A 25,572-nucleotide genomic window follows, 5' to 3' on the forward strand; every position below is an offset into this window, starting at 1 on the left:
ACTGCCCCTTCTGTTGCAGGCAGGGAAATAGGTCCCACTGCAGGGGGCAGTGGGCTTGCAGGGCCATCGGGGCTTCCTAGGACGTCATCCACCCCGGTGGGGCCCAGTGGGAACAGACACCAAGGTGTTGTGTTAGTGCTGTTAGAACCACTCCAGAACATCCCGGGCCCTTTCTGCAGGGAGGACCTACCTCCCGAGAGTGCCCCGGGCCGGGGGGATGAGGGTAGGGGGCTGGCGGGGGCACTGCAGCTGGGCTTGCAGCCCTGAAGGCATCCAGCGCTCCTAGGTGACAACAGTGGTGCCCCAGCAGCACCCAGGCTCCCATGCCCCATGCACGAGAACCCTCAGACCCCCGGGCTCTTGCCGCTTAGGCATGCAGGTTGGCATCTCCATCTGTACCTTCTTGGGGTGTCCATGAATCCCACACACTTCATTATCAATCACCCTTGGGTACGGTCACCAGTCCCGAGATCGGCCCCTGGCCCGTGTTAGACATCCCAAACCCCCTCTCCCCAGCTGTCACCCGCCAGCACATCACAGGGCTCTCTTAGGACTAGGGTCACATCAGACGGGGGCCCTCTACCCCTCGCAGGGCTCCTGGTTTGGGGCTTCATGCATCCTTTTGGAGATAAACCCGCAGGCATGAATGGGCCTTGCCGCGGCGGAGAAGGATGTCGTACGTGGCCCTTTCCTGGTTGGCCTCTGCCTCTGCTGAAGCGCTGCTGACCTTCACAGGTTTTACAGGTTTCATAGGATACAGATGCTCCTCACACACACCCCACCCCCGACCCCTCCACCCCACGCCCTGCTGATTCTTATAGTCAGGCTCACGTGTCTGCTGGCCCCACTGGCTCTTCCATGACTTTTCAAGTCCTGCCCCCAGGCCACCCCCAGCAGGTTCTCTCTTTCCGACAGCCTCACACTAGTTTCTTGCTCTCACCTTGTGGCCTGGAGACTGCCGAGCTCTGCTGGGGTGGGGGTGGGAGGCAGGAGACAGCCAGAGTCTAGGGGGGTGGACGGCACGGGAAGCAGACAGCAGGGCCCCAGGGGTGTGCTGGGTGGGCACGGTGGCCCGCGTGGCTTCACTCACAAAGACTTGAGCTCCCTGGTTTCTCCACCAGACTTGCAAGAGATCCTTGTACACGACCATTGTCCACGAAGCCCTTGTCTATACCCACCCGGCCTTCCAAGAATGTATACCCTAAAAGGATGAATTCTATAGAATGCGCTTTCTGCTTCTGTCAGACAATCGTCCAATTTCTCGTCTTACCAAATACATCGAAGCACTTTGTGACGTGAGATTGTCCTGGCATCTTGAGTTCCATCCCCGCCGGATCAAGCTGATATTTTTTTAAATTTTGAGTAGAAGAGGCAACTGAGTGGCTCAGTCAGTTAAGCATCCAACTCTTGATTTCAGCTCAGGTTGTGATCTTGGGGTCATGAGGTCGAGCCCCACATTGGGCAGGGAGTCCACTTGATGATTCTCCCTCCCCCTGGCCCCTCTTGCTCACCCACACACTAATAAATACATCCTTAAAAAATATTTTTGTGCAGCTAATATCTAGAATTAGGATTTCTGCATACACATAAGGAGTCTGTAATCTCGTCTCCTTGTACTGTCCTCACCTGATTTTAGAACAAGGTTATACCAGCCTCATGAAATGAGGATGAGCCGCTTTTCCTGCTTGTAGGGTTTCCAACATAATTCCTATTAAACGGCTTCACCGTGTCTGGAAACTGTGGCACAAGCACCCATACCAGCCGATGTCTCAGGCACTCCTGTGGGTGGTGACCGGCTCCAGGTCCTATTTGCATTTATTTATTTAGTTTATTCAAGTTTTTTTCATTTCTACCAACACCAATCCTGGCGTTTCGTATTTTCCCTCAAAACCTGCCCATTAAAAAAAAAAAAAAAAAAAAAAAGCCAAGTTACTGGTATGTGGTCACTCATATAACTTTTATATCTCTGTCATGTTTGTGTATTAATTCTTCCTCTTGTATCTTCTCTGTGTTCAGAAAAATCATCCATCTCGCTACTTTTCTTCCTTACTCATTTTCAGAGGAATTTCGACTTTTATGTGGATCATTCTCCATCTGTGTGAAGTTTAAATAGATACGAATTCTATGCATAGAATATAACAAATGCGTGAATATGAGCATAGATACGTATAAACCATCTGTGTTAAATCCTACTAAAGTTTTATCACTGCTTGCGTCTGTTTGCTTAACCTGTTTATGGGTTGTGTGTTTTGGGTTTTTTTTTTTAAGAACACGTTAAAATCTCCAGTTGGCAAAGTTCATTTGAGCTCTTATAGCGTCAGTTCTATGGATTTCCAAGCCTCCGCTGTTAACGTGCATACATCCGTGCGTGGATTTATACACAACCACTTCTCATTACGCTTTTCAGCCCGAAACATTAAAACTCCCACCCCAGCTTTTGATGGACTCTGTAGGCTTCCACGTCCATCCCTCTAGGGAAGTCTTTAACAGTGAAAATCCTGTTCAGCTGCATTAGACGCGTCTGCGTTTTGAGCGTCCCTTGTACCCATTTGTGGGCTTTACTGATGTACTTTCTCACTCTGCTCCATTCTTCCTCCTTCCACTGGAGCGAGGCCGTCCTGCAAGTGGCTGAAAGGCTACCCGTCCTGTCCTTGCAGGAGGACACCTGTCTTAGTAGGACATGTCTGCACACAGGCCTACTCGCCTTGCCAGCGCGACTGTCCATGGTCTGTCGGCCCCTCGCCAGAGGGAGGGACCCAGCACACTCTCTCCACCCCTGCCCTGCACGCTCGTGGTCACTGTGAATATTTGGTTCTCTCTGGGACAAGGTGATGCAGGAGACATCCTGGGGAATCTCTCAGCACACCTGCTGGGGTTCTCTCTCTCCTTGCTGGAGAGCATCCTCTGGGTCCGTCTCCAGGTCTGGCTCTGGAGGGTTAAACCCCGAGAGGAACCGGGTTTTATTTTTCAGATACTTCAACAGCACATACACATGTCAACTTTCAAAACTTTTTCTTTAGCACTGTGACAACAGAACATCGGGGTCCTGGTTCCCAGGGTTTCGCTGTGAAGTCTGATGCCACACAGATTTCTGTTCTCCTTTCCTGGGTGCTCTAGGATTTCTCCTTGCTGGTGATTTCCTGAAAGTTCTTTAGATCGTGGCTTTTTTATTTCTGTTCTACGGTGTTGCATTCCTTCAGTCTGAGACCATTCACCTTCTGCCTGAGACCATTCACCTGCCCTGAGACCTGGTGGCTTCACCTCAATGTTTTTCTTGCTCCAGAGCTTCAATTAGACGGATCTCCCTTCATTCATTTCCATTAACCTCCTGTGGCGTCCTCTCCCTCCGAGCCTCCCAACAGTGCACTAGGGACTAAGCCCCCCACCCCAGCTGCACACCCCCCCCCAGCAGCTCGCACCCCCATCCCCCACCCAGCACCATGGCCAAGACCAGAGAGCCTGCTGTCCAGGCAGCGCCAGGCCGCGCCCCACAGCTCCCTCCCGGGCCCTCATCACTGCAGCTCCTGAAACTGCTTCTTCAGCAGCCTGGCTCTCTTGTCCTGCAGCCTGGCTCCGTGTCTCTTCCTGGGGCATTCACTACACTTATCTGAAACCCTTGACACTACAGCGCACTAACTTGGCTTTTTCTGCCACAGGCTGTTCCCTCGTCTATTTGAGGGGCTGCAGCTACTAGAATCCTCCTTATTTTCCTCCCTGAGATCCTCTGCCTTGAGGGTATCCACTAGCTGGGCTGGTGTAGACGTGGTGGACACATGGGACTACCGCCCAGACCCTAAGTGCCTGGTGTGGCCATCTGGGTCCAACCCAGCCCACTGGTCACCCTGCCCCTGGGACGCTCTTCACCCCCCTCTGCTGTTTCCACCCTGAAGACAGGAGGGGGGTACCATGTTGCCCCCCCATCACCACTGCCCTCAGGCCAGCCCCTCCCCATGGGGCCATACTCCCTCCCAGACCAGCCCCTCTGCAGGCCCCTCTAGAGCACCAGAAACCAGGACAAATGCCATCTCTCCTCATGCGCAACCTCCATCCCCAGGGAGGGGCCAGGTGCCTGTGGGGCCCCCCTGGTCTGGGAGAGGTTCCTGTCCAAACACACAGGCTGGCACACTTGGGAGGGCCGGTGCAAGGAGCCCAAAGCAATGGACACACAGGCCACAAGGAAGTGGTGGCTTCTTTCTTAAGTTTCTGGGTTTCACATGTACAGAGCCTGCCACCCAGAGGCCCTGCATGCCCCAAAGTCCCGCAGCGGCGTTTCCTGGGACGGGCAGTGCCCGGGGTGCATGGGGGTGGCCAGCTGCCCATAAATACTTTTACATAAATACAGCGGCTGCAATTCCAAGGAAACAGGCTGAGCGCAAGGGTCCCAGGGCCTAGCACCAGAAGAACTGCCCCCTGCCTATAGCTGTCCCCAAGGACCCTGGGTCCTGACCCAGGGCTGTGGAGGGGTCGGTGCGGGGACGGGAGGGCAGGGGGCAAGGGGTGGGTGGCCGGCTTCATCAGCACATGCGGCCCGCGCAGCTGTGTGGCTGTGCAGCCCGAGGCCTGGCACGAGCCTGGGCCCCTTAAGCTAGGCCAGGCAGGGCCTCCCTCCCCATGGCCAGCTGATCCTTGCCCAGTGAGAGGCCGCAGGGCTGGGCATAGCCCCAGAAGATAAGGCTGGGGTTGAAGTCCTGGCCCACGGGCACCCCTCCTCAGTCATCACCAAGGTACTTAGAAGACGGGCCTGCTGGGGGCTGCCTCTGAGCTAGTGTTTCTCTGCCCCGCTGCTGAGCCTGAGTGCTGGTCCATGAGCTGGTTGTGAGGCCACTGTAGGGGACAGGGGGAAAGAAGGTCAGCTCCAGGGCAGGTGGACGTTTTGAAGCTGCCAGAGTTCTGGGCTCACACTCACGTGTCCCCTCCTGCCCCTCCAGCTCCAGCCCAATGGAGGGGAGATGGCCCCACTTCCTCCCCAGCTTTCGCCGGCCTCATCTCTGAGGTCCAGGCTCTGGATCGCTGGCTGCCTTGTGGGACCCACGTTATATGAGAGCACAATCCTCCTCCCTCCTCTGGGCTCAGTCTGCTGGTCACAGGCCAGCGAGGCCACCAGATGCAAACACCACTCTCCCCCTAGGCTCACAGGCCCTCTCAGCAAAGCCTCCCCCTCCCTCCTATGCAAATATACAAAGGGGGGGCCTCTCCTCCTCCCCAAATGAAAGCTCCCAGTCCCCCCAGCCCAGCAGCATGATGGGCTGGGAGGTGCTTTACTAGAAGCCAGACAGTCAGCTTCAGGGCAGGGAGCAGGGGGCAGGGCCCAGGACTCCAAACCAGCACAGCCTCAGGGGTGACCCAGGTCGCAGACCCCAGCTGCAATCCCTGAGGTCAGGACCACCCAGGGCCTGGGGCGCAGTACCACAGATGACCACCAGGTGCCGCCATGGGCAGCCCCAGCCAGGCCTCCACTGCCAGAGTGAGATCCCCCCACTGCCGCCCTATGGCCCCTAACAGTCTTGAGCTGCCTCCCAGAGGCTCAAAAACACACACACATGTCAGCCCACACTTGAGGTTCCCAGGCTGTGGACCTGTCTGGAATCCCCACTGTCTATAGAGCCGTCCTCACCGGCCCCAGACCCAACTCTCTCAGCAGACGTGTCCTGTCCAGGTCGGGCCTCGGCAAGCTGACCGGGGGACTCCAGGGCACCCCCCCAAGCTTGGCATGCAGATGCATGTTCCCCCCCCAGGCCGTGAGGGCTGAGAGCCCAAGGTGCCGTCACTACACCTGCCCCCACCACCCAGGGGGATGGGGGACGGGCAGGTGCTGGCGTGCACACACAGGGGTGAGTATGCGTGCAGGGCTGGGTCAGAGCCCACCTACACGGGAGCAGAGGGCTGCTGGGGGTTGCTGGTGTGGCACAACCTTGCCCCACCATTCAGCAGCTGCGAGGTCCCCGCCTCCCCTGCAAGAAGCCACGGGCACCGACTGTGCAGGGATGGCAACACTCTCGCCAGCTGTCCTGCCCTGGCCATCCCGATGTGTGTAGGGGGCAGAAATAGCGAGCATGTCATCCTCCCACCTCCCCCTTGGAAACCTGGCTCACCTTGCTGGCAGGTGGGGCCCATGTAGCCATCCATGCAGCGGCACTGCCCACTGACCGGGTCACAGGCAGCGCCACCCCCACAGCTACAGCGCAGGGCACAGCCCGGCCCGAAGAAGCCAGGTCTGCAGTCTAAGGTGAAGGGAGAGGGAGAGACGGGCCTGAGTGCCAGTCCTGCCTGCCCCCACCAGGGGACCCCAGGCCCTCTGTGCAGGGGTGCAAGGGAGCACAGGCCTCTCGGGCCTCACTTTGCCTGCCCTGTGTGAGCTCCCATGTGGGAAAGCACCTGCCCGGCATCATCACCCCATGTCCCTGCCCAGCCCCAGGGGCTGGCAAAGGGGGCCCGGCAGCCAGGGACACTCCTCCCCGGGTCAAGCAACACACAACCATAAGGTCAGCCATGAGGTTGCATACGCAGCCTGTGCCAGACAGTCCCTCCTATGCCCAGGCAGGCTGGCAGCTTGGGAGGGCACCCCTCCCACCTCACTGTGCCCCCATCCTGGCCAGAGAGCAGCATGTGGCCTTGACAACTCTGAGCAGGAGCTGCGTGCTGGGCACCCCCTGCAGAGGGACAGGATGGGCACAGGGGGCACAGTGCCCCAGCCAGAACACAGCTGAGGCTCCCCCTTACACAAGCAATGCTCACACACCCGCTGAGGCCCACCCCCGTGCCCTGCCAAGCGGGACCCAGACTCACCAAGGTCACAGGTGGCCCCTGTGCGCCCTGGGGGACAAAGACACTGGCCGGTGATGGGGTCGCAGGCTGCCCCCATCTCACAGTCACAGTGCTCACGGCAACCCTCTCCGAAGGAGCCTGGTTCACACCCTGCAGGGGGGCAGCAGAGTCCGTGTCCCCTCCTGTCCCATGCCCAACTGGACAGGGCCAGGGGAGCACGTGGGAGCAGTGGGCACTCACCCTTCTCACAGAGCTGGCCGTAGAAGCCAGCAGGGCAGACACACTGGCCGCTGACCGGGTCGCAGGACGCTCCATGCTGACACTCACACGCTGCCCGGCAGCCAGCCCCATGGAAGCCGGGGGGACAGGCTGAAGGACACTGCAGTTAGAGCCCCTATGTCCGTTCACGCAGGGTGAGCAAAGGACCTGGTTCAGAGGCTTGTGCTCCCCCTCTCTCCACCTAGGCCCGGCCCGCCATCATGGCTGAGGGTCAGGAGGGAGGTCCACATGCTCTCCTGTGACCCAAGCCCAGCGCCTCTGGCCTGGGAGTCCCACAGTAAGCGGGGTCAGGCCTTAGCTCACCAGCCACCACGGGGAGGGACAGGGCCAGCGGCCTCCCCACCCCAGGACTCACCATGCTGGCAGGCCTGGCCGTAGAAGCCAGGGCCACAGCGGCAGGCACCCGTGGTGGGCTCACATGTGCCGTTGTTTTGGCAAGAGCACTCCAGATGGCAGGCAGCACCGTAGTGACCAGGAGGGCAGGCTGGGGGAGAGCCAGCAGGTAGAGCAGGGGGCCCGAGGGACAGCCCCCGGGGAACTAGCCTGATTCAGGTGACCTTGGGGCCCTGCCCAGCCCCCGGCAGCCCTCCTGTCCCCATAGGCCCCGACCCTCCAGCTGGCTCAGGGATGGGACACGGCCCTGTCGGCGGGCCCGCACACTCACCCTGCTCGCAGTTTGGCCCTGTCCAGCCTAGGCCACAGGAGCAGCTGCCGTCGGAGGCATGGCACAGGCCCCCGTTTCTGCAGGAGCACACGCGCTCACAGTTCACCCCAAACCGGTTCTGAGGGCAGCCTGGGGGCAGAAGTCCAGCAGCGCTCAGAGCTCTGCCCAGGGCTGGACACACTCTGGAGACACGTCCCCACCACATCTGGCCTTCATTCCACAAACCCTTCCCGGGGCCTCCTGGGGCCAGTCTCTGCCCTCAGACACACACATGCCAGGGAGGGACACCAGCTGTGCCCTGCCCATCCATCCATCTTCTCGGCAAACACAAGGCCTCCCTGAGCGCCAAGGAGGGGCAGGGAGTGCCTGCCCAGGTGGCAGGAGCGGGTTAGGGAAGCCTTCCTGGAGGTGGTGGCCCTCTGCACTGGTGCATCCTCCAAGCTGAGGCAGCTGGGCTGCCAGGCACTGCACGCGGCCCCTGATTGTAATCTGATTGGCCTGCAGCTGCCATACTTCCCTGGAGGGAGGGATGTGGTCTAGCTGCTGCCAGGACACAGGGCTTATGACTGCTGCCACTAGCTAAGAATTAGGGAGGGGTGTGGTCACTGACCCTTGATAAGAACCATAGGATGGCACAGCGCTCTATCCACCAGGGTATGGGAGCCAGGCCACAGGGCCATAGCTGTGGCCATGGGGGCCGGGGTGCCATCATAGGTGGGAGGCCCATGACTGCTCCTGGGGCACCCCTGTTCTCCACTAGGCCCTGTGCTCCAGGCTGCCCTCCACCTGGGGGCCCAGCAGGAAGGGCCAGCAGGACCCTGTGCCACGGGCACATGAGCCAGGGAGCCCACCTGTCCTCAGACAAAATAGCCACTGGGCCCTCCCACTAGAAGGCTCCGGGTTGGAACCTGTTCAGCCCCCACCAGCCACTTGAGGGGATTGACAAAGAGTGTTCATGTGACGGCACCACCCGGCTCTAGGGCCTGGCTCCCATCAGGGGACCCTCGGCTTCACCCCACCGGCGCCCCTCCCCAGGGCTGATCCAGCAACATCTGTGACATGCAGAAGGGGGGGCCACGTGGGCACTCACCATGCTCACAGTGGGTGCCAGTCGTTCCTGGGGGGCAGGCGCAGCTGCCGGTCACGGGGTCACAGGTTACGGCCTGCCCACACCTGCACACGTGCGCACAGCCGGGGCCGAAGTGGCCCTGTGGACAGGCTGCCGGGAGGGGACAGGAGGGTGGCCACTGCTGCCAGGTCCCCTTCCCTCTGCAGGGCATGGCCAGCGGCGGGGAGGCAGAGGGGCCAGAGCTGGCCGGCAGGATCACTGAGGTCACACTGACACCCCCCCTACTTTAGCCCAGCCTGACACAGGCCCAGCAGGAGGATCAGGGACACAGATGGTCTGGTCGGGGGGCTATCCTCCCTACAGGCTGGGGGGCCCTGAGCACCGAGGTGCGGGGAGCTGCCACCCTCTCCCTCCCCATCCATGCAGCCCTCTCCCCGGCCACTCACGCAGACTGCAGTCGGCCCCCAGGAACCCAGCAGGGCAGAGGCAGGCCCCAGTGGCCGCATCACAGGAGCCCCCGTTGAGACACCCACATGGCTGCTCACAGCCAGGCCCGAAGCGCCCAGGGGGGCACCCTGCAGGGATAGGGGTGTTGCCAGAGGCTGGGCCTCGCCCCCTAGGGCACACAGCCCCCGGTGCCCCCCCACACACCCCAGCTGAGCAGCCCCTCTGAGGACAGCCAGGGAAGAGGCAGGGCAGCACTCACGTTGCCGGCAGCCGGAGCCGTGGTAGCCGGCGGCACACACACACGTGCCCAGGGCAGGGTGGCAGGCCTGGTTCTCACCGGGACAATGGCACTTCTGCCCACAGCTCTCCCCAAAGGTGCCGGGGGGGCAGGCTGGGTGCAGGCGGCAGAGGTCAATCCTGGCCTAGCTCAGGAACGCTGCCCACCGCACGGCCCCCTCCTGGGGGTGAAGGTTTCGGTGCGGCTCGGGGGTCCCTGCAGCCTCAGTTACCAGCCACTCTGTCCCCTCCCCAGGTGGGGTCACCTACCCTGCTCACAACCAGGCCCTGTGAAGCCTCGTGGACAACGACACTCCCCAGTGATGTGGTGGCAGGCGGCGCCGGGTGGGCACTGGCAGCGCTGGGCACAGGCCTCTCCAAACCAGCCGTGCGGGCAGGCTGCAGGAAGCCACGTGCAGGGGGTGGTGGGGAGCCCTGGGGCCAGTGCAGCCTGGAGGGAACCCCCCTCCACCCGAGCAGTCAGTCCCATGGGAGCTGGCGGAGCCGAGGGGCTCACCGTTCTCACACCGCGAACCTCTCCATCCTGGGGGGCAGAGGCAGGCCCCCGTGACATGGTGGCAGGTGGCCCCCCGCCGGCAGGTACAGTGCTCCTCACAGCGTGCCCCAAACGTACCGTCAGCACAGGCTGGGGTGGGTGAGACAAGGCAGAGGGTTGAGTCCTGCTGTGGGGGTTCAAGCAGGGCCAAACCCCCCCCAGCCCCCCACAGGGGACCCTGGGAGCTCGGATGGTAGCCCCTGCCCCCACCTGCCAAGTGACCACCTCACGGGGCCCTCCACCCTGGAGCAAGGCTGAGGCCACCCCCCGACGGGCCCAGAGGGGCCTCCTGGCCTTCCCCTCGCCTCCAGCTCCCAACCCTGCCCACTCACGGCTCTGACACTGGTCCCCGGTCCAGCCAGCTGGGCAGAGGCAGCGGCCTGAATGCCGGTCACAGTCGCCACCGTTGAGACACCTGCAACTGTGCTTGCAGCCGGCTCCGAAGCGTCCAGGGAGGCACTCTGCAGGGCAGGGCACCCCAGGAGTGCTATACGCCCTCATGGCCAAGGAGACCAGCACCTCCGCCCCGCCATGCTTCTTCCACCCAGACCCTTGGGCCCCGTGTCGTTGAAGAGAGGGGCCTGCGTTGGTCACACCACAGACCTGTGGCCACAGCCAGGATGCCACCCCCACCGGGAGAAAGCCATCTTTGCCCACAGAGGGTGGGGGTGTGCCAGGATACTTCGGGGCACCCAACCCTGGCCCCGGGGCTCCCCCACCCCCTCCTCCTCCTGCCCCGTGCTCACCCTCCTCGCAGGCCAGCCCAGTCCAGCCCTCCGGGCACGTGCAGTGGCCTGAGACAGGGTCACAGGTGCCTCCGTGCTGGCAGAGGCAGGTGTGCTGACAGTTCTGGCCGTATGAGCCCGTGGGGCAGGCTAGGGGAGGAAGGGAGCACATGCAGCACCCCTGCAGCTGGACGCAGCGGGCCCGACACCTCTGCCCAGAGGTTCTGCATGTTCCAGTCCACCCCAAAACCCAACACCAGACTTTGTGGGGAGAATTGCTCTAAGACACCTGCCCCAGGCCACCCCGGGCCACTGACCTCACCACCTTCCTGCCCATCCTCTGGTGCCAGGGGCCCTGTGAGGGGGTGTGCCACAGGCCCTCCTTGCCCATCAGTCCTTGTGAGACCCATGTCACCCCACACCCATGTGACCCTGTGTGGCCCACAGAGAGGCAGACACAATCCCTGGTCCCAGGCTGCTGGGGTGGGTCCTTTGCTCCTAAAAGACTCCCTCCTCGGTGATGGGGGCTTACCTTCCAGGCAGGTGGGACCCATCCAGCCAGGGCCACAGTGGCACTGTCCATGGACAGGGTCGCAGGAGGCCCCATTAAAGCAGGAGCAGGTCTGGCTGCAGTTGTGCCCAAAGGTGTGGGCAGGGCAGGCTGCAAGAGGGAGGGGAAGGTCAGGGGTCTGGAGGTCAGCCCCCCGGGAGGGGTTGCGGTAGATCTGGGGCAGCTGGGCAATCTTCCCTTCCCTCCAGCCTGGGCACCCCTCATGGCGGCCACATAGAGGGACCAACATGCTGGCATGTTGTGAGCAAAGCAGCGTTTCCAAAGTGGCCACCTGGTAGCTTCAGAACCCGGGAGGAGGCCCCAGAAGTGAGCCTGGCACAGTGGCCCTGGCCCCTCTCCCAGAGCTCTCAGGGCCACCTGGGCCTCACGCACCCTGGTCACAGCGGGGACCTTGGCGGCCAGCAGGGCAGAGGCAGGAGCCGCTCACAGAGTCACAGGGGGCTCCAGCGGCACAGTCACAGACACTGCGGCAATCCAGGCCGAAGAAGCCCGCGGGGCAGGCTGCAGAGAGCAGGCGGTGATGGGAGATGGCCAGGGTGATGGGGTCTGCCCACCAGCCCTGGCACATGCCCCAGCTCACCGCGTTCACAGAGGGCTCCCCTCCAGCCGGCCGGGCAGGTGCAAGCCCCGCTGACGTGGTCACAGGCCGCCCCATGCTCACACTGGCACTGCCGCCCACAGCCCGGCCCAAAGTGGCCCTGGGGACACCCTGAGACACACAACCCCGGCCCACCATCAGCTGGAGAGGGTGAGACTGACACGGACCCGCCTGCGCCTCCACCATCTGAGCTGGGGGATGGGTCTGTAGGGCAGTCCTAGGGCAGGGGGGCTCACCCACCTGCCTCAACCTCCTCCTTGCCTGGCTAAGGATTGAGGCCCCCCCACTGTGGGGAGGTAGGACCCCCCAGGCATGACCCTTGGAGCTGACACTAGGAACCCCTGCCCCAGGGGAGGGCGGGAGGCATACACAGAAGGTCACGGCCCTCAACCCTGCCCCCCTCCAGGGACCTGCTCCCTGCTCTCCCTGCCTGCTGCTCCGGGTGCACCTGACAGGCTCAGATAGGCTGGGGGGGAGGGCAGGGGCTGGGAGCTGGGCCTAGCGGGACAAGGGAGCTGAGGGAGCTCAGGGGAGGAGCCCCTGCCCATACCGTGGACAGAAGGGCAGGACCAGGACCCCGGCACATATGTGCATGGGTGCGTGTATATGCATGCCCTGTGTGGGAGCATGGCTGTGGGTGGGCCAGGACTCACGCTGTTCACACCGACGGCCTGTGTAGCCGGCCTCACACACACACAGGCCACTGACTGCGTCACAACTCCCGTGGCCTGGGCTGCAGGTGCAGGGGTGGCTGCAGTCAGGTCCCCAGCGCCCGCCGTCACAGGCTGCAACACAGCCCACGTCAGCCTTCCCGGGCCCAGCAGAGACGTGGGCACCGTGGCCAGGCCAGGCCCCCAGCCCCCACACTCTGTGCCACCTACCTCTCTGGCAGCTGAGGCCGGTCCATCCAGGGGCACAGCTGCAACGCCCAGTGACTGGGTGGCAGAGCCCATCATTGGCGCAGGAACATCTCATCTGGCAGCCAGGCCCAAACCAGCCTGCTGGGCACGCTGCGGGACCAGGGAGTGTAAGTGCGGAGGGGCGGCTGAGGGCACAGGCGAAGGGCTGACTGTACTGCAGGTTGGGGGACACCATACTCACTGTCCTGGCAGCGGCTGCCCACGTAGCCGGGGCGGCACAGGCAGGCTCCAGTCCCAGGCTCACAGGCAGCTCCATGCTCACACGCTGGGCAGATCTCCTGGCAGCCGAGCCCCCAGCGGCCCTCGGGACAATCTAGGCACCCCCCACCCCACAGGCAGTCAGTCTCCTGCCCCATCCCAGGGCCTCCATCATAGCCTAGGACTGGGAACTGCTGCTGCCAACTAAGCTGGCCCAGGGGAGGAAGAGGGGGGTCATGGGAGCTCCCAACTTTCATGGGCTGCAGGCTGCAGAGCACCACCCCCAGAAGATGAGTCCTTGCTCTGGGACAGCTCAGAAAGCAAAACAGGAAGCCCATCACGGGATGGGAGATGCCCATGTGGTGGGCAGGCAGCCTGGAGGGCAAACCACAGCCCCCAGGGAGGGCTAGGGGCTCTGCTGGCCAACCTGACACCCCAGCTGACAGGTTCCCCGTGCACCCCTCAATGGGGTGTGGCCACCCAGGTCAGCACAGACTCCCCAGCCCAGACCCAAGGGTGGTTTGGTGTGGGCTCCCAGCTGTTAAGGACAGGCCTGGGGTCTGCAGGACCAATCGTGGTCCAGGCTGGGGTCCCCAAACTTGGTCCAGGATTGGGACCACCCAGAGTCAAATGGCAGGGGAGGTAGGGGGTATCGCAGGACACTGCTGCCACTCACCTGCCCCACAGTCATCCCCAGTTTTCCCTGGAGGGCACAGGCACTGCCCCGTAACCCGGTCGCAGGGGGCCCCCCCACAGTAACAGGAGCCAGAGCAGTTCACACCGAACGTCCCTGCTGGGCACTCTGCCAGAAAGAATGAGAAAGCCTCAGCCACCTGCTTGTGGAGCTGCCCCCTGCCCCAGCGGGGCTGCTGGGCACAGCCAGGGTCCCCTGGGCAACCACGGGAGCACACAGCCAGGAGGGGCCTGCTTGGGCTGATGGTGCATGGAAGGGAGGGGTGCTGAGCAGACTCTGCGGGCACCCAGCACCACGGGGCCATCCTGGAGGGCACTGGAGCAAGCTGGAGGCAGCTCTGCCTCTTTCCTTCCCCCTCCCTGGCATAGCCTGCAGGCACCACTGTCCCCACCCTGCCAGGTCACCCAGGACAAGTCTGGTCCCTTGGTCTCAGATCTCCAAAGAGCATGGGATGGGATGGGGTGGGGGTCTGCATACACCACTTTACCCTCAGTGGCCCTCTCCCAGCAGGTTGGAGGCTGTCATGGGCATCGGGCGGGGGCCTCCTAGAGTACTGGGTCCCCCACACCTCTGCTCGGCAAGACCCCAGGTAAGAGCAGAGACCAAGGAGTGAGGGCCTCCTGAGCACTGGCTGGGGTGCTCTGTGCCCACAGCAGGGCCACAGCAAAGAATGTGGGTGCCAGGACCCTTGTGTCCCCCCTGAGGACGTGCCGAACCCCTGGTGCTGGGAGCCCCTGACCAGCCTGGGTGCAACCTCTCCCACAGCCCACCAATCCCAGTAACCCTGGGAAGCCCTGCAGCTCCTCCACTTGAGCTGCCAGGAAAGCTCTTACAGGCCCAGGAAGGCAGACACAGACACGGAGCCGCTAAGCAGAGCACTCCTGGGGGTGTGGGGGGAACACACGGTGCCCTGGGGAGGAGTGTCAGCGGGATGGGTGGAGTCCCAGCCTGGGGGCTTTCCACGGCGGGCAAAGGGGCTCCAGGGAAGAGGGCACAGCCTAGTGAACCCCGTCCTGAGGGCACATCACCCACGGGCACCCGCCAGCCTCCACAGGGTCCACAGCGTCTACAGGACCCGCAGAATGGGAGGTGCCCACAGGCTTCCCCACAGGGGACCAGGGAACGGAAGCCCTCACAGCATCAGCTGAAGTGGTCCCGTCGGGCTGCAGGGAGCCTGGCAGACAAGCATTTGGGCTGTAAATCTTTGCAGACCAGACAACAGTGGGGAGCCCATCGTTCCTAGAAGACCACGTATAGCGTTTCCTGGGGGGCATCCTCAGGGCACAGGGGACTGCCCAGAAAACAGGAGAAATGAGAGAAAGTAGACCAGCAGGGCAGGGTGGCGGTGGGCAGGACGGCTGCTTCTCCAGGGAGACCTCCTGGTCGCTGCAGGATGGGGAGCAGGTACCCGTGTGCCCATGGGCTCATGTGCACAAGCACTCCTGAGTGTCCACTGGGATCGAGGGGAAGCCCAGAGAAGGGTCAGGGATCCGGACAGGAAGACAGGAAAGCAGGTGCTGAAGGGCACCAGACACCATGGAGCCCCTTGTGCTGCACGTGGGGCTGGGGGGTGTCTAGGTTGGGTTCCCAGCACCCCACACTCCTCTCCTAGACCCCTGGGACCCAAGAGCCCTGCAGGGGCCCATCGCTGTGATCTCCAGGACCACACTCTGGAGGGATGTGGCCTGGGTGCAGAGGGAGACACAGACCCCTTGGCTCAGACTGGGGCCCCAGGGCCCCTCCTCATTGCCTATAGGGGACAGGCCAAGGCTAGGGGGAGGTCGAGACAGTCAGTCCCCAGGCATGTTCACAACAGTCACCCTGCAGGTCCGGTGGTCCCCATACACCAGGGGTCAACAGGTGTGGACAGTGCGCACACCTCGTGCCATGGGAGGTCCCCAGCTGCCTGCACCCTGTGAATGGGGCTGGGCCACCCCAGGACTCCTGCTGAGAGTGCTCCTCCCCCCACATCTGCCTGGGGTATGAATGTGGGCCGAGTCTCCAGCCGTGCTCACCATCCTGCACCCTTTCCCTCCACCCCCAGACCAGGGCAGCCATGCGGAGGGCCTTACTCATGCTCCACGTTCCACGCACAACACACCACGCTCCATGCTCTGCACCAAGTTCCGTGCCCCACACACCATACACTGCACTCCACGTACCACGCACCACACTGCGTGCACCATGCTCCACACCCCAAATTGCACCTCCAGCCCTAGTCTACATTTCAGGCAGCTTCCCAGATCCCGCAAACGCAGACCCACCAGGAAGAAGTGCCAGCACCCCAGATGCCGGCACACTAGTGAGTGGAGGGGTGAGTAAGGAGACAACAATGTTGGGGGGCACGACCCCTTCCCTGGGCCAGGCCCTGGGCACACAGACCCACTCCTGCCTCAGCAGGCCCGACCAGCACACCGGGGACAGGAAGGCCAATGTGAGTCACCACTGTGCAGCCACACGGGGCCAAGGCAGGTAGAAGCGTCCTCGGGACCAGGCTGCACAGCGAACTCAGCCTCCTGGTCAGAGCACTTCTGGGGGCCCACCCCTCCTGACCCTGGGCATCGTGGGGGCCCGCCACTGACCTTGGTCGCAGCCCTTCCCCTGGTAGCCGGCAGGACACTGCTTCTCACACTGGCCGCTGACGGGGTCACAGGCCACGCCCTGAGGGCAGGTGCACGCCTGCAGGCACCCTGGCCCAAAGAAGCCTGGCGCACACTCTGCAGAGGGTGAGAGGAGATGGGCCTGCAGGGTCAGCCAGCCTGGGGACCCCCACCCGGCCACCCCACCACCCCGCACTCACCGTCCTGACACCACTCGCCCTGGAAGCCTGCCTTGCAGGAACAGCTGCCGTCTCTCCGGTCACAGGCAAGCGTGTTCTGCTGCTCACACTGGCACTCCTCAGAGCAGCCTGGCCCAAAGGCCCACGGCGGACAGGCTGCACCCACAGAACCAAGAGGGGGGTCTGCCTGCTTGCACGTACCAGCCCCCAGGGCCCACAGGAGAGGCCCTGCCTGCCCCAGACACTGCTGTCCAGAGCATGGGGCCACTGAGCCTGTTCTGCAGGTGAGACACAGGGTCCCAGCAGAGTCTAGGCACCTGCCCTGGGTCATGCAACTTCCCAGCCAGGAGTCTCTCAGAATCCTCCTCGTCCCCCATTAAGTGACCCTTCTACAAGGTAGGGTACAGAGGACCTAGATAACATCTGTTCATTGTCACCCACCTTTTCTCCACCAGCCCTACTGGGGATCAGGACTCATCTTTGCTGCTGGGAAATTCCAAGAGCCAAGGGGAACCCTGTGCTCCAGGGAGGGAGGCCTGCCCCTGCCCACACTGCTGCCTGCCCATTAGCCTGGTTGGGACCAGGAGGCATTAGAAGGCTGGGGACCACCCACCCAGATGCCCTGAAGGCCCCCACAGTCCAGAGGATACAGTTCTGCGTCCCTGGGGTGGAGCCTGCATCCCCATGGGGGTACCTCGGAGCCCCACGTCCTCACCTGCAGATGAACGGTCACTCCCAAGCCATAGTGTGGGCAGCAAGGAACAGCGGCCCTAAGACAGTGCCACTCCGTCCCCACAGACACAGGCAGCCAGGGCAGGGGACTCACCCAGGTGGCAGAAGCGGCCGTAGAGCCCTGGATCACAGAGGCAGGCCCCATAGAGGCGGTGGCACCGGCCACGGTTAGCACAGTGGCACTTCTTGTGGCACTGCTTGCCGTAGAAGCCCTTGGGGCAGCCTGCGAGAGACAGGGCCTCTTTAGTGCTCACCTGGACATGTCCCCTTGCCCGTGGAGATGCTCCAAGCATCCCCCATGCTGAGCACAGGAGCTAGGGGTGGCCCAGGCCACTGGGGCAGGGCCACTAGCAGCCTGAGGACTCAGCATCCTAGACAGGGAGGGGCCCAGGGGGCAGACAAAGGCACCACGAGGACAGGGCAGACACAAGATGAGCCATGGATGTGGCCATCTGCCCTGGCTGGCCTGGCTCCCCAGCGTCTGTGGTCTGGAGAACGGCCCAGGGCGTGAAGCCAAGCACATTCTTCAGCATACGCGTGGGAGATGCATAGCGACCTCACCCCAGTCTGCGTCTGACCCCCATCTGCATCCTGACTCCCATCCCTCGGTGGTGACCTAACCCAACCTCTGTCCCCCAGACGAGGCCAGCGCCCCAGGCCCAAGCTCAGGGGAACGCGGGTCAGGAGAAGCCTTTTGGATTTCCTCCCCAGACTGCCTCCCTCAGGGTCAGTCCTGCCCTGTCCTGCCTCCTGAAGGGCTGCAGGAGCTAGAGGGTCACCCCAACATGCATCCATGTCTGAGTCCCTGGGACCTATGGATGAGACCCTCCTAGGTTATCCTAATCCCATGAGCATCCATGAAGGAGAAAGGAGAGGAAAGCCAGACTCGGGAAGGCAGAGGCAGAGGCTGGAGGGACACAGCCCCAGACCCCTGAGAGCCCGGAGTCCAGGAGGAGCCCTCCCGCCCAGCCTCTCCCGGGATAGGTGCCTCAGGCTCACCTGCACAGGTGCACTTCCCCACAGGACCCTCATGGACACCCCCATGGAGACCCAGGCCCCAGGGAAGCCCCGCCATGTCGCAGGCAGAAGCACAACATAAAACCTTAACCTGCCAGGAGCCCGGGATCCCTTCAGAGCTCTGCACACAGGCAGCTTCGAGTGGAGGGCAGATCTCAAAGGGAAGGGTGGCCGTGAAGTCCCACCAGAGGGAGCCGGAGGCCCTGCAAGGCCCAGCCCTACAACTGCAGGAATGGCTTCCAGGGACTGAAACTACTCCCTCGCTAAGGCAGGAAGTTCTCAATACCTTAACTATGCTCTCCAATAAAAGAGGCAGGATTTTAAATGTCTGCAGACTTAAAGGCGATGCATCAGCTGCCTGGGAGACTTATTTACGGGGACCCTAGAATTCCTTCAAAATTGTAGGCGCTTCGCAGTCCGAAAGGACAGTGGTCTTGTCCCATGCAGCCATCAAAGAGCTCTACTTGAATGCTTCCAGGGACAGGGAGCTCACTACCTCAAAGGGGTGCCCGCTGCACAAGTGCTACTCTGCTAAGTCGTCAACAGGTGCTACAGTTGGGCCCCAGGTGAAGCAAACAGTGAAAACGCTGCACCACTCCCATCGTACGGCCTTCCCCCTCTCCACTCCCACAGAAGGCAGGCGGCAAGGAGAAAGCTGGCAGGCCAGCTGCCAAGCTGTGTCCTGTCTCCTCCACCCCAGGGATGCTCCAGAGTTCCAGGAGGGGCTGCACCCACCGTCCTCACAGCGGGTCCCACCGACGCCAGGAGGGCAGCGGCAGGCACCCGTCACAGGGTCGCAGGTCCCACCGTTCTGACAGCCGCAGGAGAGGCTGCAGTTCTTCCCGAAGGTGTCTGGAGGACAAGCTGCGGGCAGGGGCAGTGGAGCACGAGGGTCACAGCCTGCAGGAGTCTGGGCCCAGAAAGGCCCTCTGGGGGACATGGAGACACCCTCCCAGGGAGTGAGCCACCCAGCACCACAAACAGTGCCATTGCGCCCCCAGTCCTGCCCCAGCACATGGCAGGCATCGCTAATCAGTCCCACGTCCTCTCCCACAGAACTGCGGCACGTCCAACTTCTCAGCAGGGCTTTCCGCAGGCAGAGCCCCGGAGATGGTCACGATGGCCCTGAACCAACCAGCGCCGTGTGCCTGGCCCAGGGTTACAGGACAGAGGCAGGGAGAGCAGGTCCCGCTACCAACCTGCCAGGCGGCCTGGGTCGTGGCTGCTCTCACCCAGGACACGGACGGGACCGGCCCGCCCACCAGCTACTCTGTGTCACACCTCCTTGGCTGCCTTAGCTGTTGGCCTGCCTGACCCCAGACCATCCACGAGGGGCAGACGCCAGGCCCCACCAGGCCCCTCCAGGCCCTACCAGGCCCCACCAGGGCCCACCAGGCCCCAGGCTCCCCCAGTGCCTACAGCAGTGCCTGGCACTGAGTGGGCTGCCCATGGACTGTGGGAGCGAGTGGGTGGGCCCACCGGCCCCCCTGTCCAGGGTCCCAGGACTCATGCCACCCCCAGCCCCACAGCCTCACTCTCATTGCAGATGAGCCCAGTCCAGCCCTCGGGGCAGTCACAGCCGTCCAGGCCCGGGAGGCAGGCCGCCCCATTCCGACAGTCATCACAGGTGAGGCTGCAGTCCTGGCCAAAGGAGGCGTCCAGGCAAACTGGGGGCAGATTGAGGTGTGGGGGGCATGTCAGGGCCTACCTGGTCCAGCCGGGCTCAGCCCCACACGTGCTGTGCAAACCCAGCACCTTCTCTGGGCCTTGGTCAAACAAGACCACTACAGGGCTCTTCCTCAAGCCCAAGACCACAGGATGGACAGCGGCTGGGCCGAGGGGGCACTGGCTGTGGTCCCTGAGAGCAGAAGCCCCACGGCTGGGCCCACCTCTCACCAAACTTCTCCATCAGCGTGTGTTCACCCCGGGCCTCCGCTGCCTCCTCTTCCTCCTGGGCCCCGATGTAGTCGTCTTGGAAGAGGTGGGGCAAATCATCCTGGAGCATCGCCACATGTGGGAGGGGCCGCACAACGGGCAGCTGGCCGTCCAGGTCCACCTCGGGTATCTCCAGGGCTGGGTGGGGTCACAGAGGCCCCTTAGCCTCTGCCACCCAGTACTGGACCCTCCTGCCCCCTCGCTGCCCAGAGCCCACAGGTGGCTCAGAGCCTGAGCCCTACCGCCTGTGGGCTCCCACCTATAGCCCCTGCTGTGCCCATCCCTCCTCAGCCTGGTGGCAAGGGAGAATCCCAGTTGCACTCCTGACCCAGCATGGATGGGGAGGTAGAGGCAGGGGCAGCTGTCTTCCCTTTGGATGCTGTCCTCACTTCTGTCCCTTGTGTCACCTGGGCAGGGCAGGAGCTAGACCACCCAGGGCCCCCTGGCAACACCCTGCCCTCGAGGATGCCCGTCTGGCCAGCCCCTTCCCGGACCCTGCTGCCCCAGGCCTGGCCCACAGCAGGAGGCAGGACTGAGGTGGGCCCAGCCAGCCAGGAGGGGGTGCATGGGGACACCAGGAGCAGGTGCCTAGAAGGCAGGGTCCCTGAGGTGAGAGGGGCAGACTCACGGACACAGCCCCTACGGTCCTCGTCCAGCCGGAAGCCAGCCTCACAGGAGCACTGGAAGGAGCCGGCCAGGTTGGCGCAGTGGTGCTCACAGCCACCGCGGCCGGAGGCACATTCATCCACGTCTGCGGGCAAACCCGGGGTTGATGGGGTGGGGCCTATCCTCTGGGGGTCAGGGATCAGGGCCCTCCCAGCCTGCCTCTGCCCACTGGACTAAGGCCGTGGCTGCAGCTGCTGGAGGATGCCCACACCACAGCCGTCCTCCTGGCTCCAGAGTCAGAGCAACAGGGAAAGCCAGGCCAGGAGCAGCCAGGGGTGCAGGCCTAGCCCGTGCATGAGCCACTGCTGGTGGGGGTCACAGGCAGGTCCGCACGGCCCTGTGGACACCAGGCACTCAACTAAGTCCTGGAGGCAGAGCACAGGGAGGGGCCAGCCTGGGCCCCAAGGGACCCCCACTCCCCCCGCTTCCCCTCACTCACCCTCACATCCGCAGCCATCAGTGCTGAGCCGGTAGCCGGCGTAGCAGCCACACTCATACCCGCCGGGGCTGTTGGTGCAGACCTGCTGGCAGCACGGTGAGTCAGCGCAGTCGTCCACGTCTGCGGGGCACACACCAAGGCCACTGGCAACTGCTGGCTCGCACGCCCTCCCACACCCACCAACACACGTGCCCCCACATGCGCTCACATGCATCCATGCACTGTCCCGGCCCCCTGCATACACACACACAGGGTGTATGCCATGGCCTTACGGCCACCAGCTGGCTGTAGGGGCCAGATTGGGGGCTGCAGGGTGGTGAGGAGTCCATCTTGTAGCGGGGTCCCTCCTGAAGAGGGGACCCTGCACACCCCAGGGTTCCAGGTGCTGCTCCCAGCACTCGGGACTGAGCAGAGGGGAGGAGGGAAGCCTGGATGGGGTGTGGGTGGTGGGTGCTCAGCATCATCATGCTGCCCAGGGCAGAGCAAGCAGGACGGGGAGGGGACCCAGAAGCAGCTGCCCAGTCACAGCATCAAGCCCTTGTGCAGATGGGAGGCAGGTTGCGGGGAACCAGTGCACACCGATGCACGTCTTCTGGTCCTCATCCAGCTCGTAGCCACGGGGGCAGGTGCAGAGGGGCCCCGCACTGCTGTGGCTGCAGCCATGCGAGCAGCCCCCATTGTTGGCCTCACAGCTGTTCACGATCTCCATCTCGATACCTGTGAGGAGACCGCCAGCAGGGATGTGGGGTGGGGGCTAGGTGACCCCTGCCGGTGGTCCTCCCTGGCCCCAGCAGCCAGGCCGTGGCCCCCAGGCCCTTCCTACTGGGAAACGGGCAGCACACAGCTCCTGGGCTGGGGGGCTCTGGAACATTCTGCCGGGTTCCCCACTCCCCTCTTCAAGCCCACGCAGCCCCACACCCAGCATTCCCTTGCCCTGGGCAGGAAAGCTCCTCCCCTTGGCCAGCCCACAGCATGCCAGTGACTGTGGGGAACTGAGGAAGTGAGCTGCTGTCCCGGGTCCCTCCACAGCCCAGGGCAGCAATGCCCGCCCACCATCCACTCACGGTAGCACTGCCGGCCATCAGCACCCAGCTCGTAGCCAGCATGGCACATGCACTTAAAGGACCCCCGGGTGTTGAGGCAGCCATGGGCGCACTGGGCCTGCCCCGTGGCACATTCATCCACATCTGGATGGGAGAGATCAAGTCAGGGGGGCTCTGGGCTGCTGGCCTGGGAGGGGCAGCCCCTGGGGAGAGGCCTCAGTATAGAGGGGTCCCCCTGGGGGTCCAGGCTCAGGCCCACTGTGCTGGGAGGGGTCCCCCTGGGTGTCAGGCCTGCCGTGCCAGAAGGGGTCCCCCTGGGGTTCAGGGCTCAGGCCCTTTGTGCCGAGAGGGGCCACCCAGGGTTCTATTCCTACTTCTTGTTCCCCGGCTTCACGACCAGGGCAGCCCACCTGAGCATCGCCGTTCTCCTCAACAGGACCAGGTGCAGAGTCATGCTCCCTCTCAGGGCAAGGACACAGGTCTGCCCTGGAGCCCCGCCAGCTTGCACCCCTGCCCGCAGCATCAGGGAGGGGGGGCCGTCTCTGAACTCACCTCCCATGACAGTGCCACCCCACAGTCACCAAGCCTGGTATAGGGCCTGACACAGGAGGGGTCTTTCCCAGGGGCTGTCCACCCACATCACTGGCCATTAGGGCCCAAACCCCGGTGTGCAATCCCCGCCACTGCTCTGGTCACAGCCCCTGAGATTCCTTGGGATGACGCTGACCCTCAGCCCGACCCCTGCAGAGTCCACTGCAGCCCCTGCACCCAGAGCAGCAGGCCAACAACACCTAACACACCCCTTCCTGGTGTCAGCACCTTGGGGCACCCCTGTCTCTTGGACCCCCGCCTGGAATACCTGGGGGAAAGGCCACAGCCTGCCCTAGGTGCACCCTGAGGGTTACAGGGGATGTGCAAGACCCCTGCTCAGAGCTGCATGTGCAGGGAGGAGGGAGCCCCCCCACTCCTGTGATGGGATAATGAACACAGCCGGCCGCTCAGCGCACTCCCCTGAGGCAGAGGATGAAGAAGCACGTATCTAGAAAGTGGTGCCCAACTGGGACCTGGGACAATTCTAAGTGTGCATGCTAACAACCGGCAGAAACATTCGGAAGTTGGCCGTAGAGATGGCACCGGGGCTACAGGGATGCCCCTTCCTTTCTCCTTGTGGTCTCCTGTTTCCATGACAACCACGTGCTACTAAGCTAATACAAGAACTACTTAAAAACACTACCCGAGATCTCCTGCTTACTTCTGCCAAAATAAGACTTGGGCTCCTGGTATACATCCTTGTCCCCTCCCCATCTCCACCCTCGGGGCCCAGGACCCCCAAAGCTATCCCCAGGGTGGGGCAGGGTACGGGGAGAGGCACCTTACCTTCGCAGGACCTGCGGTCAGCTGCCAGCAGGAAGCCCGCATGGCACTCACAGTGGGCAAGGCCCCGGCGCGCCTGGCACGTGTGCATGCAGCCACCATTCCGGTCTGCGCATGGATTCCTCCCTGTGGCCACAGGCCCAGAGGGATGGAGGCAAGGGGTAGGCGGGGTGCTCCTCAGGTCTGGGGTGCCTCAGGCCTCTCAGGAGCCCCCCTCCCTATGCTCTTGTTCCTCTGGGCTCCAGTCTAATGGGCTCTCCCAGATGTGGGAGCCCCAAGACACCTCCGAGAAGACAGCTCCTCCTGACCTGCAACCCCCCAGCCCTGCAACCCCCCAGCCCTGCGACCCAAGGCCACTCTGCCTCCACTGTTCAGCCCCTCTGCCCACCCTTGCTCCTGGCCAACAGGCGTGTCATCCCTGAGCACAGCTGAGGGAGCTTCATCCCCAACACCCACCAGGGGCTAAACGATGCCCAAAACACGCCTGGGCAGCCGAGGGGGCCCTGCCTCTCCTGAGGCCCGTGTCCAGCCCCAGCAGCCAAGCAAGGAGGTGAATCCAATATCTATCCCAGCTCCTGCCCTGGGCTTGGGTTTCAGGGTCCCTGGGTGGGTCTGTGGCTGTGTGGGGTATGACGGTCCCAGTGGGGACTCCTGAGGGCAGGCAGCACACGGACACTCACGGACACAGCGCTTTCCGTCTTCCTGGAGCTGGAACTCGGGCCGGCACTGACAGCGGTGCTGGGTCACTGTGAGCTGAACACACTCGTGCTGGCAGCCACCGTTCCCCAGGGCACAGGAATTTATGGCTGGGGACACAGACAGGAGCACAGGTCAGCCTAGGAGGAGCCTCCTGTCATCAGACACAGAGCAGGGACAAGACACGACCGCCTCCTGCAGAAAGACTCCACTTCCTTCCTGTGTGTGTCCCAGGAGCAGGGACTTTGAGAGGGTGTTGACGGGTTTGGCTTCAACTTCCCAGCCCAGAGACAGGGTACGCAGAACCACGGGCCGCCTCTGGATCCTTGTCCCCAGCTGGCCCAAGGACTGGGTGTAGCCTGGCACTGCAGAGCTACCCTGCATCACCTGGCATGGAATGCAAAACACGGGGCATGCTCTGAGAGCCAGTGAGTTCGGGATCCAGGGGCCGAGTGGACTGGGAGACTCCTGGAGGAGGTGGCGGAGGTCCAGACGTCTCCACCGCCCTGTCAGGCCAGCGCAGGGGCAGGCGAGGGGTTGCCATAGATCTAGCCTCCCACTCCTCGTGGAGCAGCCCAGCTCATGCCCACCCTGCATGGTTTATGTGGGAGCAGGAGCCACAGGAGCAGCCACGACATCCACACGGACTGGGTTGTGACCTTGAAGCTCTGAGGACACTAGGACCATACTGATGGCAGAAGCAATGCCCTTCAAGGCAGGTAAGTTTGAAAAATCCAAAACAAGGCCCTTGTGAGAGCACTCTGTTTCCTCACGTGAGGCACACAGTTTGGGAGCCTCTGCCGAGGGTCCCCTCCAAAGCCAAGCCAGCCCTGGAGGGGGGTACACAAGGAAGGACACGACTCTGTCTCCTGGTTGCACCTGCCCTGTCATATGCACAGAGAAGCAGTGGAGACATGAGGCCTGCGCCAAATCAAGATGGTCTGCTGCCCCCTTAGCCTCAAAGCCCTTTCCCCATCCTGCCACCCCCGACTCTGCGCTGATCCCCCCAGGGCCCTGCCTGCCTCTCCTCATACGCTGTGCTTTAGGCACCACCATCAGGATGCCTGGGTGGCTCAGTGGTTGAGCACCTGCTTTCAGCTCAGGGCGTGATCCCGGGGTTCCGGGATCG

At 62.9% G+C, this 25,572-nt stretch overlaps 1 protein-coding gene and 1 long non-coding RNA gene across 8 annotated transcripts in view; one reads left to right on the forward strand and one right to left on the reverse strand.

Annotated features, from left to right (window-relative positions):
* The first annotated feature begins 609 nt into the window (after positions 1 to 609).
* On the forward strand, positions 610 to 1,299 carry LOC112924712 (uncharacterized). Its single transcript, XR_003235947.2, has 2 exons — positions 610 to 735; positions 1,122 to 1,299. It is a non-coding gene; the product is annotated as an uncharacterized lncRNA (long non-coding RNA).
* A 2,878-nt stretch (positions 1,300 to 4,177) lies between these two features.
* Positions 4,178 to 25,572, reverse strand: part of MEGF6 (multiple EGF like domains 6) — an 86,648-nt gene continuing 65,253 nt past the window's right edge. For 4 of the 7 annotated variants that reach the window (XM_026005143.2, XM_072731083.1, XM_072731088.1 and 1 more), the window contains 32 exons: positions 24,428 to 24,553; positions 23,751 to 23,873; positions 22,395 to 22,517; positions 21,910 to 22,047; positions 21,331 to 21,450; positions 20,854 to 20,976; positions 20,187 to 20,363; positions 19,826 to 19,957; positions 19,026 to 19,154; positions 17,368 to 17,496; positions 16,563 to 16,697; positions 16,345 to 16,479; positions 13,745 to 13,870; positions 13,052 to 13,183; positions 12,832 to 12,960; positions 12,604 to 12,735; positions 11,933 to 12,061; positions 11,725 to 11,853; positions 11,314 to 11,442; positions 10,803 to 10,931; positions 10,389 to 10,517; positions 10,018 to 10,146; positions 9,771 to 9,899; positions 9,484 to 9,615; positions 9,224 to 9,352; positions 8,799 to 8,927; positions 7,709 to 7,837; positions 7,400 to 7,528; positions 7,006 to 7,134; positions 6,787 to 6,915; positions 6,093 to 6,221; positions 4,178 to 4,824 (listed from right to left, as the gene is read on the reverse strand). In XM_026005143.2, coding sequence (XP_025860928.2) covers positions 4,763 to 4,824; positions 6,093 to 6,221; positions 6,787 to 6,915; positions 7,006 to 7,134; positions 7,400 to 7,528; positions 7,709 to 7,837; positions 8,799 to 8,927; positions 9,224 to 9,352; positions 9,484 to 9,615; positions 9,771 to 9,899; positions 10,018 to 10,146; positions 10,389 to 10,517; positions 10,803 to 10,931; positions 11,314 to 11,442; positions 11,725 to 11,853; positions 11,933 to 12,061; positions 12,604 to 12,735; positions 12,832 to 12,960; positions 13,052 to 13,183; positions 13,745 to 13,870; positions 16,345 to 16,479; positions 16,563 to 16,697; positions 17,368 to 17,496; positions 19,026 to 19,154; positions 19,826 to 19,957; positions 20,187 to 20,363; positions 20,854 to 20,976; positions 21,331 to 21,450; positions 21,910 to 22,047; positions 22,395 to 22,517; positions 23,751 to 23,873; positions 24,428 to 24,553 — 4,109 coding nt within the window. In that variant the 3' untranslated portion in view covers positions 4,178 to 4,762. Of the gene's footprint in view, positions 4,825 to 6,092; positions 6,222 to 6,786; positions 6,916 to 7,005; positions 7,160 to 7,399; positions 7,529 to 7,708; positions 7,838 to 8,798; positions 8,928 to 9,223; positions 9,353 to 9,483; positions 9,616 to 9,770; positions 9,900 to 10,017; positions 10,147 to 10,388; positions 10,518 to 10,802; positions 10,932 to 11,313; positions 11,443 to 11,724; positions 11,854 to 11,932; positions 12,062 to 12,603; positions 12,736 to 12,831; positions 12,961 to 13,051; positions 13,184 to 13,744; positions 13,871 to 16,344; positions 16,480 to 16,562; positions 16,698 to 17,367; positions 17,497 to 19,025; positions 19,155 to 19,825; positions 19,958 to 20,186; positions 20,364 to 20,853; positions 20,977 to 21,330; positions 21,451 to 21,909; positions 22,048 to 22,394; positions 22,518 to 23,750; positions 23,874 to 24,427; positions 24,554 to 25,572 lie in introns of all 7 variants that reach the window. The other 3 variants (XR_011996014.1, XM_072731084.1, XM_072731085.1) reach the window with 3 other exon arrangements.

This window comes from Vulpes vulpes, chromosome 12 (genome assembly GCF_048418805.1).
Source record: "Vulpes vulpes isolate BD-2025 chromosome 12, VulVul3, whole genome shotgun sequence".
Lineage (NCBI taxonomy): Eukaryota > Metazoa > Chordata > Mammalia > Carnivora > Canidae > Vulpes > Vulpes vulpes.